The sequence below is a fragment of the Papio anubis genome, chromosome X (genome assembly GCF_008728515.1).
Source record: "Papio anubis isolate 15944 chromosome X, Panubis1.0, whole genome shotgun sequence".
Classification (NCBI taxonomy): Eukaryota; Metazoa; Chordata; class Mammalia; order Primates; family Cercopithecidae; genus Papio; species Papio anubis.
In genome coordinates this window covers 23,978,983-23,996,152 of record NC_044996.1, presented here as the reverse complement: position 1 = coordinate 23,996,152, position 17,170 = coordinate 23,978,983, and the positions used below count along the sequence as shown (strand labels likewise).

The 17,170-nt window shown below is 40.4% G+C and overlaps 1 protein-coding gene across 5 annotated transcripts in view; it reads left to right on the top strand.

Moving 5' to 3' along the window:
• Nucleotides 1–4,840: 4,840 nt before the first annotated feature.
• Nucleotides 4,841–17,170, top strand: part of SLC25A14 (solute carrier family 25 member 14) — a 35,231-nt gene continuing 22,901 nt past the window's right edge. Inside the window, exons 1-6 of one of the 5 annotated variants that reach the window (XM_031660778.1) lie at nucleotides 4,841–4,915; nucleotides 5,923–6,076; nucleotides 11,268–11,361; nucleotides 12,630–12,777; nucleotides 15,351–15,445; nucleotides 17,054–17,139. In XM_031660778.1, the coding sequence (XP_031516638.1) occupies nucleotides 11,298–11,361; nucleotides 12,630–12,777; nucleotides 15,351–15,445; nucleotides 17,054–17,139 (393 nt within the window). In that variant the 5' untranslated portion in view covers nucleotides 4,841–4,915; nucleotides 5,923–6,076; nucleotides 11,268–11,297. Of the gene's footprint in view, nucleotides 4,916–5,922; nucleotides 6,077–6,118; nucleotides 6,454–11,267; nucleotides 11,362–11,385; nucleotides 12,004–12,629; nucleotides 12,778–15,350; nucleotides 15,446–17,053; nucleotides 17,140–17,170 lie in introns of those variants that run through there. The other 4 variants (XM_009198239.3, XM_003918268.4, XM_031660779.1 and 1 more) reach the window with 4 other exon arrangements.

Below are 17,170 nucleotides of genomic sequence, written 5' to 3'. Positions count from 1 at the left end.
ACAGGTGTGAGCTACTGCGCCCAACCTCTTTTGTGTTTTTATCTTTTTTGTGTGTGTTTGAAAATTTTCTTTTGTGTTTTCCTTTCCCCTCCATGAACATGCATCACTTTAAAATTGGGGCCAGGCGAGGGAGTATTACTTGTTATGAAAACAAAAGCAGAAAATCTGCTTCCTGATGTAGGAGGACCATAAGTTAGGAATAGCCAGGCCACTGACTCCAGTACACAAGGACATAAGGCCACTCTCCAGAAGCACATGACATGAACACATCTATCTCAAGAATTATAGGATAAGCATGTGTGTATGCATGGTGAGGACTAGGAGGAGGCTCTTGACTATCAAGAGTAGCAGTGGATGTTTGGATTTCAGGTGATTGCTACCTTCCTTCCACTTTTGTGTATATTTTAGTGTTTTATAATAACTATGCATTTTTTATAATCAGAAAAAATAATGAAGCTATTGTAATTTTGAAAACTATGTATAGTCTTCACCAAAGAAAGTTAATAGTCCCACTGTACACTGCACGGATAAAAATCACATCTTAGGCTCTCATTCTCCTACTGGCCTGGAAGAAGCAGTGGCCATATTGTGAACTGTCTGTGGAAAGAGTCACATTTCAGGAAAATGGGGGCAGCCTCAGCAGCTGAGAGTGGCCTCTGGTCAATAGCCAGAAAGAAACTGAAGCCCTCAGTGCTACAGGTACAAGGAAATAAATTCTGCAACAATCTGGGTGAGTGTGGAAGTGGATTTTCACTCAGTCAAGTCTTAAATATATAAGTCTGGCCGACGCCTTGATTGCAGCCTTGTGAGATCCCAGAGCACAGGACCCAGTGAAGTCATGCCTGGACTCTTGAGCTACAGAAACTGTGAGACAGTACATGTGTGTTGTTCTAAGCTGCTGAATTTGTGGCAAATTTTTAATGCAGCAATAGAAAATTAACACACACTCCTACTAGCAGTATGTGAGAATTTGAAATACTTTACATCCTTGCCAACCCTCAGTCCTTTTAACTTTGGCCACGCTGGTGGGTGTGTATTGTGATTTTAATTTTGTAGGATACATGGATTAAAAATCTACCATTGTGGGGCTTGCCTTTTCACTCTTCTTAATGGTGACTTCTTTTTTGGGGGACGGGGAACGGAGTCTCACTCTTGTCGCCCAAGCTGGAGTGCAGTGGCACAATCTCAGCTCAACGCAACCTCTGTCTCCTGGGTTCAAGCGATTCTCCTTCCTGACGCAGCCTCCTGAGTAGCTGGGACTACAGGCGCGTGCCACCACGCCCGGCTAATTTTTTGTATTTTTAGTAGAGATGGAGTTTCACCGTGTTAGCCAGGATGGTCTCGAACTCCTGACCTCACGATCTACCTGCCTCGGCCTCCCAAAGTGCTGGGATTACAGGCATGAGCCACCGCACCTGGCCCTTAATGGTGACTTCTAATGAAAACAAAAATTTTCCCAATTTTAAATTCAAAAAACACATCTTAGGTGTAGTTTCCAATCCCTAACATCTAACAGATGCTCTCCTTCCCCACCAAATAGGCAATGCTAACTATTTATGAATTTACCTTTATTTGTCTTTGAAGGGGATCAGAATATGCCACCCCAATATATGTCACTTTGGCATAAGGATTATTTTGAGCTAAACATAATTGTGCATCTACAGGGGCAGGAAGAGTTCTCTGTCCTCTCCTTATCAGTCTAAAAGCAGGACATAAATTTCCCTTTGAGGAAGGTGTCCCCCTATACTAGGGAGAAAAGAGCAACTCTTACTTGTCTTTGGAGATGGGAAGATGAAGCCAGAATGAACTGGCATAAACAGACCTTACTAAAATAGCCCTTATCTTCCATTAGGCCTTATCTTCTATTCTTCTCTCATATATTTCCTAGTTACTTCTCCAAAATTTATCATCTCTGGAAGCCAAAACCCCCTTTGCTTTGTTAAAAAGGTATATAAGCTCTGAGTCTATCCACTTTGAGTTTCACTTCTTTTCTGTGAACTGTGCAGATAAATATTCATAAAAAGTGCGTGCCTTTTCTCCTGTTCATCTGTTTTTAGTTTAATTTACAGCCTGCAGGCACTGACCCTAAGAGGTTAGAGGAAAAGTTTTTCTCTCCTGACATCTTCCAGGAGTAGGATAATTAATATGGTGGGAGGTCTGGAAAGCATGCCTTATGAAAACTGATTGAGGGGATGTTAAGCTTGTGGAAGAAAACACTGCTGGGGTTGCTGATACATCAGAGGACTATTAAGGGGAGAACAAAGAAAGAAAGGCAATTAACACTTGTTAAGCATGTACTAAGTGCCTGACTCTGTGCTAGGAGTATTAGAATATTTAATCTTTGGATAAGGAAACTGAAGCTCAGAAAAATTAAGTAATTTACCCAGAGTCACCAGAGATAGAAAATGACAGAGTCTGACCTCAAGAAGATCTTCTGGCAATTTCACTCCTAGGCATATACCCCAAAGAATTGAACACTGATACTCAAATACTTTTACACACATATTTATAGCAGCATTATTCACAATATCCAAAAGTTGGAAACATCTCAAATATTTACCAGTGAATGAATGGATACAAAATTGTAGTGTATACACAGAGTGGAATATTACTTAGCTATAAAAAGGAATGAAGTACTGACACTACAACTTGAATGAACCTCAAAAACTTATGTTAAGTGAAAAAGCCAGATGCAAAAGGTCACATATTGTATGATTCCATTAATATGAAATTTTCTGAATAGGTAAGTTCATAGAGAAAGAAAGCAGATTGGTGGTTGCCAGGGGATCTGGGGAGGGAGGAATGGCGAGCAAGTGCTTAATGGATGTGGGGTTTGAAAATGTTAGGTGATGAAAATGGTTGCACAATAGTGTCAATGTATTAAACACCACTAAATTGTTCACTTTAAATGGCTAATTTAACATCATGTGAACTTCGCCTCAATTAATAAAAAACGGTTTTCTAGCTTCAACTACAGTGCTCTTTTCATTCTTTAAGACCAGCTGTTTCTCTGGGGAGAGTAGAAAATGGAAAGTGCACTGTGGTTAATACATGTGGGAACTTTCTAAGAGTTATCCAATAATGTAATGGGCTGACTTATGTTGTATGCTTACCCTAGAAGTATTCCAGCAGAGACTGGACAGCTGTCTATAATGACTACTATAGAAGGGACCTCTAAGTTTCCCTCCAACCATTAGATTACATGATTCTATACTCTTGAATAGCTTATCTCTTGGAGAGATCAGAATTCAAGCATAACATAAGAGACAGTATAGTCAAATACTGGTCTTTATGGTAGAGACTACAAATAGGAGGCAATTTATAAGGAATATGACCAACTTTGATAATAAGGATTATATTTTTTATGTTATAGTTTTGGAGAATGTTGGAAAAACCATAAGTAAGCAGTTAAATTGCTAACATGTTAACCAAAGTGTGGTATGTGTATGTTTTTAAATTTTTGTATTAAAAAATAAAAAATTATATATATATATATACTTTTTTTTTTTTTGAGACGGAGTTTCGCACTTGTTGCCTAGGCTGGAGTGCAACGGCTCAGTCTCGCTCACTGCAACCTCTGCCTCCCAGGTTCAAGTGATTCTCCTGCCTCAGCTTCCCGAGTAGCTGGGATCACAGGCATGTGCCACCACGCCTGGCTAATTTTTGTGTATTTAGTAGAGACGGGGTTTTACCATGTTGGCCAGGCTGGTCTCAAACTCATGACCTCAGGTGATCCACCCGTCTCAGCCTCCCAAAGTGCTGGAATTACAGGCGTGAGCTACCGCACCCCACCAAAAATAATTTGAGGCTGGAGCACAGTGGCGCGATCACGGCTCACTGCAGCCTCGACCTCTCGGTCTCAAGTGATTCTCTTCATCCTCCGGAGTAACTGGGATTACAGTCATGGCTAATTTTTAAATTTTTGGTAGAGGCGGGTGTTTCCTTATATTGCCCAGGCTGGTCTCGACCTCCTGGGCTCAAGCGATGTTCCTGCCTCGGCTTCCCAACTATAGTATAGATGAGAGCAATATAGCATAGTGCTTAAGAGCAATTCCAGCTCTGTCATTTACTAAATTACTCTCCTAACCTTTTATGGCCTCAGTGTTCTCAACCGTCAAAGGGGGAAAATAATAGTACCTGTCTTATCTGGTAGTTAGGAACACAAAAAGCTCTTGGCACCACCCTTGGTACATGGTAGGTACTCCACAATGTCAGCTAATATTATGATCATGTGTGCTGCCTGAAGAAATTTTTAAATGGAAAACAAAACAAACAAAAACATAGGCCGGGCTCGGTGGCTCACGCCTGTAATCCCAGCACTTTGAGGGACCAAGGCGGGTGGATCAACTGAGGCCAGGAGTTTGCGATCAGCATGGCCAACATGGCGAAACCCCATCTCTACTAAAAATACAAAATTTAGCTGGGTGTGGTAGCAGGCACCTGTCATCTCAGCTACTCAGGAGGCTGAGGCAGGAGAATCGCTTGAACCTGGGAGGCGGAGGTTGCAGTGAGCCGAGATCGCACCACTGCACTCCAGCCTGGACCACAGAGTGCCACTCTGTCCAAAAAGAAACAAACAAACAAAAAAACGCAGCAAAATAAAACAAGGTGAACTAAAATGAGAAATATCCTTTTGGAAGAACACAGTTCCAAATATTTATTCATTCAACAAATAACCATATAGGGCCAAATGCCTTGCACTGACTTTTCCTTATAGCACAGAAGCAATAAACCTTACTATTGCGTACTCTCACGTGATTAGGGAACGTTGTTAAGGGGCTCAAAAATCGGACGTCATAGCCCGTTGGCTAACTGAATCACCCAGGGGGCTTTGCGGTGTCCCCTTCCAGCAGCCATAGGGGCCAGAGTCGGAAGCTGGGGGTTGGACTCTTGTCATCTGCTGGCAGATTATGAGGTTTGGATTAACTGGGATTTCCCCTGTTGGTGTTTTTCTGCCTTATCCGTTTAGCTTTTTATGGTCCCCTTTTTGGTATCCAACTTGCTCTTTCTTAAGTGAAGTTTCTGATTAAAGCAAGAGCTTCAAGTAAGGGGCCTGACCGTAACTTTTCACTCGTTAATGTCTGACGTCCAGTAGGTGCTTTCGCGTTCATTCTCCCTCCCTTCCTCTCCCTCCCTTCCTCTCCCTCCCTTTCTCTCTCTCTCTCCCCCTTCCTTTCTCTCTCTCTCTCTCTTTCTCTCCTTTCTTTGATGGAGTCTTGCTCTGTCACCCAGGCTAGAGTGCAGTGGCATGATCTCAGCTCACTGCAACCTCCACCTCCGGGGTTCAAGTGATTCTCCTGCCTCAGCCTCCCGAGTAGCTGGGACCACAGGTGCGTGCCACCACACCCAGCTAATTTTTTTGCATTTTTAGTAGAGACGGGATTTCATCATGTTGGTGAGGCTGGTCTCAAACTCCTGGCATCAAGTGATGCGCCCGGACCCTCAAAGTGTTGGGATTACAGGCGTGAGCCACCGCGCCTGGCCTTGACCTTTATTTTCTTATTGAGCCCAGGCACCTCACTAAATTCGGCTCACCTATATGTCTCATTTTCCTACTTTTGTTTTGAAGCCTTTGCCCCAGCCGCTCCACGTTGCCGCCTTTTTCCTACTGCGCTCGCAGGGCACCACTCCCACCACTCCCCTTGCCCAACTCCGCAAGCCCTGATACCGGGGAGGGGCCCCTTCCTTTTCTAGTCCTTCCACGCGCTAGATGGGTGGGTTTGGCGGTGACGAGGCGACACCTCTTTCCTCTCCGGCGAGCACGTTAACTGGGGAAGCTGCCAAATTCTCACGCCTTAGGTGCCCTGCCTCCACCTCCCGCAAGACCAGTTGCCCCTCTAGGCCTCTGCGCCCACAATGGTTCTGACCCTCGCCTTTAGACCCCTGCCGCTTCCGCCTTTTATTTCGCGCCTTTGTTTTCAGGTTGGGAAGGGGCGGAGTTGAAATGGTTGCGCCGCCGTTGCCGAAGCAACGCCTTGGTTACTTCCGTTGATTTCAATGCTTCCGGGTTGGCGCTGCAGTGGCGTTTCCGACTGTGGGAGCCTCAGCTTCCCAGTCGTCCGATGAGCCCGAGCAGGTGAGGGGGAGCTCCTGGACTTCCAGGCTGGGGAGCGGGGCTGGGCCGCGCCAGGCCGCGTGGGGCCGGGCTGGCCTGGTTCCCGGCCTGGGAAGGGCTTAACGGTCCTCTGGTCTCTCTCTCCCCTCAGCTGAGTCCCTTCCCTGTCTTTCACTCTTCTGGCATCGGTGGTTTTACTTCTTCGATTGAACCCTGCTTCCTCGACCCCCCTGGGAGGCCGCCTCCTTCAGGCGCCTCCCTTCTCTCCACGAGCTCGCTCTGACAGCTGAGGAACTGGCAAGATCCTGCTACCCAGAGGGTGAATGGGTATCTTTCCCGGAATAATCCTAATTTTTCTAAGGGTGAAGTTTGCAACGGCGGCCGTGATTGTAAGCGGAGTAAGCAAACACCTCCATTGTATTAGTGTGAGGGATGCTGTTGAAAGATGCTCCCCTTCGGTTTCTACCCCCTGTCACTCCTGAGGTCAAGGCATTGAAGGCATCTATTAAAATGCAGTTCAGTTACTTGATTGGCATGACAGCTGTTATCAACATGAATTAGTTTCTCAGACAAGATAACAGCAGGGACATTTATAGTTTCCTGTCAGTGATTCCTTGTTGTTGTTGTTTCCCCCCCCAGGCTAGAGATGCTTAATGTTATCATGAACTCTTCCCTCGTCTTCATTCCCTACATCATCGAGTTCTTTGTGTCTTCATTGGGGAAGTCTATCTCTAACCTCAGTGCCAACAAGCATCTTTGTCTGCTGTACTTTGCACCATCCTAAGCTAGTCTCCCTGCCTCTCCCGTTTGTAATGTAATCCACTGTGTTTGCTGCAGCCCTAATAGGCTAAAATGTGAATTTCCTCAAGTCACTTCTCTGTTAAACGCACACACACAAGCAAAACATGCAGCCCCCTCTTACGCCCCCCACCCCCACCCCTTGGTTTCAAGCCTTTCAACATAACATGCTCCTTATCACACTTCTTGTCTGATACTGTTTCAGTCAACAAGGGAATTCTCTGTTCCAGTTAGGTTCCTTTCTTCTTAGCACAAACCATACTGATGCCTGCTTCTACATGCTGTGCTTGTTCTCACATTTGTGTTTCTGTTCGTTCTGTCTCTTCCCTGCCCCTCTCCCTTACCTGCACCTAACCAGGTTGTACCTACCATCTCTCAAGGTTCAGTTTAGGTTCTCTCACCTCCGCAATTTTCAAATTAGTCAAGCCCATGCTGGTTGTAGTCTTTTCTATGCTCCTCTTGCTCTTAGAGTTTGTACTACACAGTTTAGCACTTAATTTTTCTCTAGCGAACTACTTTGATTTCTTCCACCAGATTATAAGCTCTTGAAAGGCAAGTACTGTATTTTGTACTTTTTCCCCTGTCCCATCTCATTGGTTATTCAGGAAAGATAGGTTGAATGGTAAATATTGTTTTGGTTCTAGAACGAATATCAGTGTTTTTCAAACATGATTATACCCAAAGTGCATTGCAGGTTTGGGCATTTAGCACGCCTTCGATAAATATCTGCTTGGCTCTCCATTGTTACCTTCTGGATCTGAGAATCTCTAATTTCTAGTCTTTCTTAAAGGAGAAAGCAGGAAAGGCACCCAGAGTTTCCCGACCAGATCTTGGGAGTAGTATAGGGCAATGTAACTTGTATTGTAGGACATTCTTACTTTCACTCATTAGTCTATCAAATTCTCCGAAGTCAGATCTTCAGAATAAATGTTGGCATTTTGAAGACAATTTTCATTGGTTTCTTTATACAGTAAAAATATTTAGGGTACTATATTTTTATTTTACCTTAGATATGACTACTTTTACCCATATCTGGGGTTAGCCCCTACAAGTTAAAATAATTTTTAGAGGGCTTGGGGGTATTTTACATAAGTAATTCCTTGCAACAAAAGCAAGGGAACAGGGTTCATAGGCAGAGAATATCTGGGGATCAAGATAGTGTCATACACAGGGTGTGTAGCATTGGTCAAGTCCAGCAAGTTACCTTCCTGGTTTCCCCTGCAATGTTTTATATACAGGCTGCATACACAGGTAAAGGACGTCACACTGCAAAACCAACTAAGTATTGAATGGATGTGTACTCAATTCTATGCAAGCTATAATGGGGGTTAAAAAAAGTACTGTGAGATATAGTATCTTCCCTCGGGGATCTTACTTAGTTAAGAGAGGAAATAACATTGGACATCTTGAAGTTGACCCTCATCCTAGTCATTATTTTTATGCCTGAGATTAAGATATAGAAGGGATAAAAGAAGGTTCAAAAAATATTGCACACCTGTAGAATAGGTGTGACACAACATGCATGCATGTAGACAACTTTATGTAAAAGACTTGGAGGTTTCAGCTGACAGTTTAATGATTTGATAGTGTAATGTGGCTCCCAAAAAAGTGAATGCAAGTTTAAGCTCTAGTAATTGAAGTATAATGTGTCGAATGAAGAGGAAGATCATGGATATTTAGCTTGAGAAACATAAGATGTAAGAGAACATCATAGCTGTCTTTAAATATTTGAAGGGCTTGCCTAGGGAAAAAAGAATGCATTTGTCCAAAGACCGGGTACGAATTAGAGGAAGACAGACTTTTGGCTCAATATGAGGAGGGAGTGTCTAAAAACAGATCTAATCAAAGATGATCCAGGATTTCTTCATAAGATTTTTTCCTAACATTGGAGTGAAAGAGATTTTACTATCAGATGGGGGTAGGGAAGTAGTGATTGTGGCAATGGTGGGTTTTGCCTGTGGTCCCCAGATTTTTGGATTTCATGGGCCAGTAAAATGTAAACGAAAGTGTGGGGAGCGTACACAAATACAGGCTAGTTAGCCTATGCTCCAGGCATAAGAAGAATGTGATCTGTTAATAATAGACAGTCCCTAAATTAAATACATTTAGCTGAAAATAAAAAAGCACTAAATGCCCTTATTTTTTTCATTTCACCTTAGAATTGTGGGAACTTCACTAGGGAACCGCTGGGCTGTCGTAAGATTCAGCGACTGGTCTTTCATTTTCCTGCCATGTCCTCCCTGCTCCCTGCCTTTCACTGATTCATCATCACTCCCTGAACGCTGAGCACATTTTCTTTATTAAGGGGCTGGTAGCAGGTTGTAAAGTTCCGATAGAGGCTTTCTCTGTAATACAAAGAATTGAAAAAAGTTGTAAAGAGAAAGCTTTGGAGAGACAACTTTATGTAAAAGTAGCTGTCTGAAACCTTTAAGACTATTTGGGGCAATCTCTAAATTTGTGAATGGAGAGTTAATTTTTTCCTCACAAACTCAAAGAGGGGATATGCCATGGTCTTGCTTTTCCATCTCTACTCTCACTATATGTGTCATATTTTACTATCAATTCTAATCGGAAAATGCGGGCATAGCTAGAAATGATGATAAGGTAGTATTTAGTCTTCAAGACTCCTATTTCCAGCTGCAATTGATATTTGAAGTGGCTATTCCTGCTTTGCTCATTAGAATTCTTTTCAACAACTTTCCCCCAAAAGGGTTATCTATCCCAGACTCTATATGTACTATGCTTGAAAGGAAGACTCCATAATGATTTTTGTGGCCTGTAACTAGAACATTTAATCAGCATGTTTGCTATCTTCTCTGGAAAATTGTATTTTGCTTAGTTACAGAGAATTCCTTATGTGGAAGCAAAGCAAAACGTTTAAAGGGATACTGTGACTCATAGCTGCTAACCCCAGATTGGGCAATGGGAGGGAAGGGTGGACAGCAAGTAATATCTGTTAAGATGTAAATTTGGGTACTTAAATTTTTAAAAATGTAATAATGATAGTTAACTAACAATTATCGAACTGCGTGCCAGGCACTTTTCAAGGTGTTTTTGATATTTAATTTTCACAACAACCCTATGATATAGTTTTTATTATTAGTTCCATTTTACAGTTCAGAAAGTGGAGACATAGATTAAATAACTTGCCCAAGGTCACAGAACTAGTAAGTGGTGGAGTCAGGAAATGAATCTGGAGTTAGCATTTAAATTTTAACAGTCTGACTTCAGGAGTCTGCATTCCTGACCATAAACCACTTGGAAGTTGCTTTTGAAATTCAGAAGTATACATACTATGAAGCTCTGAAAAAGGAATATTTGAAAGAAATCTGAGAGTCCATGCTAAGAACAGATACTACTTTCAGGTGAACCAGGATTTAGTAGGCAATGCCTAGAGCAGTTCTTAAGTGTGGAAGCATCAGCGTTATTTGGGATCTTGCAAATTCTCAGGGCCACACCACCAATCAGAAACTCTGGGGGAGAGGCCCAACAATCTATGTTTTAATAGGCCTTCTGGATGATTCTAATACATGCTAAAATTTGCAAAACCTAGAGGCCAGAGCTGTGGAAAAAAATAAAATCCAAGAGAGAACAAGCTGAAAGTGGCATAAAAAGAGAGTAAAGCTGAAAAGATTGACGATGACAGGTCTAACGGGGGTGGGATAGGGAAGGAGAAAAGGGAGGCTGGGAGCAGAATACATCGTTAAATAACTAGAACATAAAAGAAGAACAGTATTTGTATGTGTGTGTTTTAAAAGGCCAAGAGGAAGGCAAACGAGATCCACTAGATGGATGTACGTTAAATGTCAGAGGGAAGAGAGACATCATATTGCTATCTTTCCTTTGGGGGCTAGAAGGAAGGTGTAAAGGTTCTTAGCTCAGCCTGGGCCTGGCTGGGGGGACAAAGTTATATATAGCTAGAAACCCTATAGTGGAGAGATAGGAGGGCTAAGAATATGAGAGGGTAGTAGTGTAAGCCTGTGCTTTGTACCTGAATCAAGCTAACTGAATACCATAAACTGCTTTTATGAGATGCCTCAGCCTACATAATTTGAATTCCGGGTTCCTTCATTTGTAATTATCTAGTTGAATGTCAAAGTTGGGTGTGCTGGATGGACTGAAGCCTCTTCTCTGGGAGGGGACAAATATAACATTAAAGAAACTGAAGAGAATGAAGGGCACAGGTTGATCTCTGAGTGAATCACACGCCTACCCCTACAAAATGTCAGTAAAGAACAAACTCATGATCATCCAGCACATAAAACAGGATCCCCTATTTTGTGTCATTCCACTTGGTGGGGTTTTTCCTCTACCTCTGTTTTATTTGCCAATTTTGTTTATCTAAATTATATGATCGGATGCTAACAAATGCTCCTCACTCTTGTGCCTTGTTCTGATTTGTGTTTATTTTTAGCACCAGAAAAGTACCACTGTAAGTCATGAGATGTCTGGTCTGAATTGGAAACCCTTTGTATATGGCGGCCTTGCCTCTATCGTGGCTGAGTTTGGTAAGAATGCGAGAAAGGACAAATCTGCATTATATGGTATAGATGGTAGCTTATGGTGATGGTTATTTTTGGTGAAAGCCAGATAAAAAATAAGAAGCTCACGTTATTTTGAAAATTGTCTCAAAGCCATGAAGTAATATTTCGGGGAAAGTACTACTAATATTATGGCAGATGAGTTAAGAAAAGTCAAACTAAGGAAAGCTTTTTTGGTAGTTTAGTGATTTGTTAATTTGCTAGGCTTAAGTAAAATACATGAATATATAGAGGGACTTGATATGTCTTAAGGGTTTTTGCTATATTTCTGTATTAATAGTCTTTTATGCTAAATTGTTTATAAGTTTATTTGTACTGAAAGTCCTTTTTTTCAAACCTCTGTCCTATTTTAGAAGAAAATATACTCACAAGATCAAACAAGAGTCTCTTCTACATGATTTTAATTTTGAAATATTTTTAGATTGTTGTTTTTTCATCTTCCAGATATTCTCTTTTCTAAACTATTCATGAATGACTACTGACGTTCTTGGCATATCCTGTGGTGTTCTGATATTCGGGTCATCAGTGACCAGAGCTACCTAATCATCTTGTTAGTTTTACACCCTGAAATATATTTTGTCAATGTGATGACCACTTCTGTTTGTTGATGTAAGAGGTTTGGTTAAAGAAAATTTCCCCCCAAACACTCTGCTGGTATTAGTCCTGAATTACCTAAGGGACCAGGATGAGGAGAACCAAATAGGGCTTTGCCATTATCTTTCATAATATTAGGGGACTATTTGTTTCTTGTAAACAGATAAAAGAAAAACCCCACAAAACTTTGTAGCACTATATAAGAGCATCTGGAGCAGCAATCCCATGCTTTCCTATCTTTGTGAAAATTTGGGGAGATTTTATGAGACACAGCAGTGGGGACACTTGGGGTGGGAAGGGGCAGGAGGGAGACTGATAAATGCCAGATTGAACGTTACAGATGAAATAAAAAACAACATTTAATTATTTTGCATTTATAATAGGGCAATCTTAAAGCATTTTATCATATTACAGTTTGAAGTATATTGTGGGTCAGTTGGTGCTGCCTATGTATAGTATAATGCATTTCACTTACCACATGCAACTCATGTCCTCTGACAGTGGTATTCTACTAGAGCTCTTCTATGTGTTATTAAAAAGGACTTTGTCTTGGGATTCAAATATTGTCCTTGGCTTATATTTAGCAACAACTTAACTGTGATTCTTTGGACATACTTATAAATGAGTGTGTTCCTTTATAGGGACTTTCCCTGTGGACCTTACCAAAACACGACTTCAGGTTCAAGGCCAAAGCATTGATGCCCGTTTCAAAGAGATAAAATATAGAGGGATGTTCCACGCACTGTTTCGCATCTGTAAAGAGGAAGGTGTATTGGCTCTCTATTCAGGGTAAGACTGATTCTTTCCTTATATCATTAACAGAAATGCTTTTTAAAGAAGCCATAGTTTTCAGCTGTCTGATAGTTTGTGTCTGTTTCATAGTCACTATTTCAACTTGTAATTCAGTATTGATATGCCAGTTTATATTTCTCCTCCTTATAAGTCTTGAGCTTTGGATTTTGTGTTCATTTGGCTATAAGTGATAATAACATTTTAAAATGGATATGTCGTTGCAGCATAGACTTTCTGCGGATTTCCCGAGAGTCATAATAGCCACTGTTAAAAACAGCACCAATTAATTATATATATTTTTGTGATATCCCTCCTGAGTTGGCAAATTCTGACTTCCTTTAAACTTATCCTTTTTGAAAAAATATTATCCTTGCAGTTTAAACAGAAAGTGCATAATGAGAGAGAGGGAGACCCATCTTTATCATCACCTTTTGATTAGCCATTTGTGGTTTACTGTCTAGTTTGTCGTTCATCTGTTGCCAGTTTCCTAGGCCACTCCTGCGTCTAGGCTACCGGTTTATTACTCAGAGAATAGATATCAGTGTTATCGTTAAACTATGTTACATCGTTAAACTATGTTAGACTTAATTTAAAAGGTAATTTTCTTGGGGGAAAAATCAAGTAGTATATCCTGAAGCATCCTGAAGATGATCCACCATCCTGATTTGTGGATCATCTGTTTCACCTTGTTCTTTCATCAGCATGTATAATCACAAGATATTTTCTTTTCTGATAGCAAGGAATAAAGTCAAAATATGCATATTTAGTCATCATTTAAAAATCCTAACCATTTGAGCTGCTGCTGTCTTTCTATTTATACCTCCTACAGTATAGTTCTGCAATTTGGAAGAATCCCAAAGGAGGTATGAATGAGAATGTCTCCAGTTTAAAGGAGAACTTAAATAGGGTGGAAGTTTGGCTCTAGTGCCTCCTTGTTGATATGATTAAAGACGTATCTGCAACTGTTAGGAAGTAGAGGTTGATTTTTTAAAAAAAACTTTATCAGGTGAGTAATGATGTATAATTCTTTTTATACATTGCTGGATTCAATTTACCAATATTTTCTTACGGAGTTTTGCATCTAAGTTCATGAGAGACATTAGTCTGTGGTTTTCCTTTTTTGTACTGTTTTTGTCTGGTTTTGGTATCAGGGTAATACTAGGCAAAATAAGTTGGGAAGCATTCCCTCTTCTGTTTTCTGGAAGGAACTGTGTAACTTGGTGTTAATTTTTAAAATGTTTTGTAGAATTCCCCAGTGAAATTATCTGGGGCTGAATATTTCTTTTTGGGGAGCATCTAAATTCAGAATGCAAATTCTTTAAGGTTATCATAGTTTGGGGTGCTATAACAAAATACCATAGACTGGGTGACTTGTAAACAACCAGAATTTATTTCTCACAGCTCTGGAGGCAGGAAATCTGAGATCAGGGCGCCAGTATGGTCAGGTTCTGCTGAGGTCCCTTTTCTGGGTTGCAGACTGCCAAGACTTCTCATTGTATCCTCACATGGCAGAAAGAGAGTGAGGGAGCTCTCTGGGATCCCTTTTATAAGGGCACAAATCCTATTCATGAGGGCTTTACCCTCATGACCTAATCACCTCCTATTACCATCATATTGGGGGTTAGGATTTTAAGATCTTGATTTGGGGATGGTACAAACATTCAGTCCATTGAAGTGGGTATGAGTGTTATTCAGATTATCTGTTTTATCTAGCTGAGTTTTGGTAGCTTGTGGTTTTCAAGGAATTTGTCCATTTCTTCTAAGGTGTTGAATTTATGAGTATAAAGTTGTTTATACCATACTCTTATTGTCCTTTTAATGGCTACAGGGATTGTAGTGCTAGTCCCCGTTTCATTTTTTATTTGCATCTTCTTTTTATCTTTGTGAGTCTTGCTAGAGGTTTATCACTTTTGTTGGTTTTTTTTAAAGAGCCAACTTTTTGTTTCATTGATTTTTCTCTATTTTCCTATTTTCAATTTCATTGACTTGTGCTTTTTATTATTTTCTTCCTTTTGCTTGCTTTGGGTTTATTTTGCTCTTCTTTTTCTAGTTTCTTGAGGTAGGAGCATAGATTATTGATTTCAGACTCCCCCCTCCCTTTTTTTTTTTTTAATTTAAGCTTTTCATGCTATAAATTTCCCTCAGCACTGCTTTGGCTGCATCTCATAAATTTTAGTAGGTTGAATTTTGTTGTCATTTAGACTTGTGAATTTAAAAAGTTTCCTTTGACAGACACTTGGTCTGACCAATAGATTGTTTAGAAGTATGTTGTTTAATTTCTAAATGTTTGAGGATTTTTCTTATTGATTTCTGGTTTGATTCCATTATCTTCAGATAACATATTGTATATTATTTCAGTTCTTTAAAATGTGTTGAGGTTGGTTTTATGATCCAGAATGTTGAGTTTCTTGGTGAGTGTTTCATGAGTGCTTGAAGAAAAATCATATTCTGCTGTTGTTGGGTGGAATGAGATGGGTAGTGCAAATAAGTAGGCTGTGTAGATATGTATAATCTGCAAATACATGTTGAGAATAACTTTTTTACTTTTTTTTTTTTTTTTTTTTTTGCAGAATTGCTCCTGCATTGCTAAGACAAGCATCATATGGCACCATTAAAATTGGGATTTACCAAAGCTTGAAGCGCTTATTTGTAGAACGTTTAGAAGGTCAGTATACTCACCCTCTTTTGAGGTGATACTCAAAGGGATTGTTGAAATCATGCTTAGTGAGAAGTGTTGGTCATGAGGTGCCTGAGAATACAGGAGAGTCACTGCAAAGACAAAGTGAGCTTGTTCTAACTTGGAATAAATCTTTGCAGAGGTGATATACGAGTTAGAGAGACCTTTTCTTCAAATTTTGTCCCTTTTCCTAGCAACAAACAAGGCACGTGATCATCCCAAAAGAAACATGGAACAATCTTGTCCAGAAAATTAATGCTATCTTCATCAATAAGAGGACTTCAACTGTAAGGCATTTTCTAGCTGGCAATTTTGATAAGCTTTTATTAGGTGGAATAATTTTAGGCTACTTTCTAAATTCTGATGTACTTATGACTACCTTACGAATATTCAGCATTATCATATGTCTGTTTGCTGCTGTAGCATTTTCCATCATGATACTACACTAAATGGTTATTTTACCACAGGCCTGGGGCTGTTGGATGTTTGGGGACAGCTGGAAAGCCTTTCGGTTAGTAATGTCCTTTGAATCACTTTATTGTCCTAAAATCAACTTTTTCTGAAGCCTTTTTTGGGGGATCGTGAAGGGTTCTCTTCCACCTCTTTCTGAAATACTTTTCTTTCATAGATTCTTCACTTGGGTTTATTTAGTTTCTATTTGTGGGGTCTTCATGGTGTGAAGGAGCGGTAAAGATTGAATTTCACTATAGAACAATGTGCTCTTTGGTTTCTTTGTTCTTTTTTCTTGCTGAGGAGATTTAGTTCTAAATGATTGTTTTTTCATATTTGACTACAGAAATCTTTTGTAAATTAACAGAGGCTAGGAGAGATCTCAGGCCTATCAAAATTAATATTCAGATAAGTTTTTTGTATTAGACAGAAGACTTTCTCTTTTAACATTCAGTTCCCGAATCTTTAGAGTTGACGATTACCCAGAAAAATACTTAAAAAGCATGTTCTTTAGATGTTTGAAAAGATCAAAGGGGAAATACCACCTTCTGAATTCGTGTGTGGGATATTGATAGTTATGAAGAAGAAAAGGATGTGTTCCAGCTAGTGTCCTTTAGAAATAATGATTTTTTTTTTTGAGACAGAGTCTTGCTCTGTTGCTCAGCCTAGAGTTCACTGGCACCATCTTGGCTCACTGCAAGCTCCGCCTCCCGGATTCACGCCATTCTCCTGCCTCAGCCTCCCAAGTAGCTGGGACGACAGGCGCCCGCCACCACACCTGGCTAACTTTTTGTATTTTTTAGTAGAGACAGGGTTTCACCGTGTTAGCCAGGATGGTCTCGAACTCCTGACCTTGTGATCCACCCACCTCGGCCTCCCAAAGTGCTGGGATTACAGGTGTGAGCCACTGCGCCCGGCCGAAATAATGATGTTTTTAGAAATGATTTATATTTTACAAGTTTTAACATATTTTAGCACTGAATTGAGATGTAGAAATATTTGAGTTTCTTTATTTTCCTAAGCATTTTGGTTCATTTCTAAAGTCATCTCTCTAACCAAGTTTCCCTTTCTCCAGTAGGTCAGTACTGTGTTCTCAAACTGGTACCTAATACAAGCAGACCTTTCTTTTTCTTTTCCTTTTCACAGATGAAACTCTTTTAATTAATATGATCTGTGGGGTAGTGTCAGGAGTGATATCTTCCACTATAGCCAATCCCACCGATGTTCTAAAGGTAAGAGAGACACAGTGTGATTTGAAAGGAG